Genomic DNA, 1,357 nt, shown 5'->3' with positions numbered 1-1,357 from the left:
ATGCTAGTAGAAAGCCTCATAAGTATGCATATTATTTATATATTGGTATTTCAAGCGCACGATGTCTGACACAATCCCAAATCTACGCTACACACAGACAGAGTATCCCCATTACTTCACCCTGAGAGTTAAGCAAAGAGCAGTGATCAATCCCTGATATCTCAACATAAACAACGAACAAAAAGGAAGATACGACTGTGTTATGGAGAACCAAAGACTGAGCACTTACATGTGTATACTCAGTACCTAATACCATACACAAATATATTCACAAGTTATAACTCATACGCAAGGCACGCGAGAACTGCGCCTACTCATACTAAGAAAGCAAGCAAACAATCTAGTAGGAAAAGAAGGCTGATGTTAAGTACGTAGATACATATCCATACAGTATCCATATACCTACAGGCAAGCAAGAAGCGGGACAAATGTGAATACAAAATACGTTTGACGGGTAGCTAGGAATTCAGAAGCACGAACAATCGAAAGTTACAAACACCGCATAGATACAAAGAGATATACAGCAGATGAGTAGAATTTGACAGGTAGCTAGGAATCCGGAAACGCGAACAATCGAAAGCTACACACACCGCATAGCTACAAAGAGATATACAGCAGATGAGTAGAGTTTACGGTACCCTGTTTGTCAATGCGACGGCCCGTTACAACGATGGAATAGTGCAGCGTTAAGTCGTAGGGTTCTCCGTTATAGTACTCACCCTCCTTCCGATTCAGTTGTATGTACATGTCAAATCTGTAGAGTGTAGAATGCACCCCCCCCCCCCGTAAGAAAACAATATGTTTCAGTACATTTCAGTGCATATCAATGCTACCCTCGAAGTCTCAGGTTAGGAGAGTATCAGTTACGGTTCCAACTACGGGAAAACAAGTGACCAACCCAATTCGGTAGGTATCATCAAGGACGTTAACGTGTACGAAAGCGTTGACGGAAAACCACTCCATCCTACGCCCAGGGCGAATATCCAGCGTGCTTCGGTTATCCAATGCTCAATTTGAGCACCAACTGCAGACAGTAAACGTATCAAGTACCTAAACGTATTACAGGCGTCTACCTAACAGAGCACATAACTTAACATACCTGCCCAGAAGGGGATAGAACGCATCGAAATCGGTCCGCGTGATTTCGATTGATGGGGGCAGGATCGACATGTCCAATTCCATAAAGTTGGAACGATTGTAAGGACAAGACCCTGCTATGGGCGGCAAGGATAACGCCTGCACGAATACAGGTATGATGTATTTGAGAGACTAATGTTCGACAAATATATAGATATAATATATATATATAAATATATATATGTGTGTGTGTGTGTGTGTGTGTGTGTGTGTGTGTGTG

General features: G+C 42.4%; 1 protein-coding gene across 1 annotated transcript; it reads right to left on the bottom strand.

The window, feature by feature from the left end:
* Positions 1–597: 597 nt before the first annotated feature.
* On the bottom strand, positions 598–1,232 carry SARC_07709 (hypothetical protein; the record flags this gene model as incomplete). Its single annotated transcript, XM_014298345.1, has 2 exons — positions 1,100–1,232; positions 598–754 (listed from the first exon to the last, which is right to left on the bottom strand). The coding sequence occupies exons 1-2, from the start codon at positions 1,180–1,182 to the stop codon at positions 598–600; spliced, it is 240 nt and encodes a 79-aa protein (XP_014153820.1). The 5' UTR covers positions 1,183–1,232.
* Between the last annotated feature and the right edge of the window lie 125 nt (positions 1,233–1,357).

Source organism: Sphaeroforma arctica (genome assembly GCF_001186125.1).
Source record: "Sphaeroforma arctica JP610 unplaced genomic scaffold supercont1.629, whole genome shotgun sequence".
In the NCBI taxonomy this organism is placed as follows: Eukaryota; class Ichthyosporea; order Ichthyophonida; genus Sphaeroforma; species Sphaeroforma arctica.
Note: the sequence above shows the minus strand (reverse complement) of the source record. Positions and strands in the feature narration are given on the sequence as shown.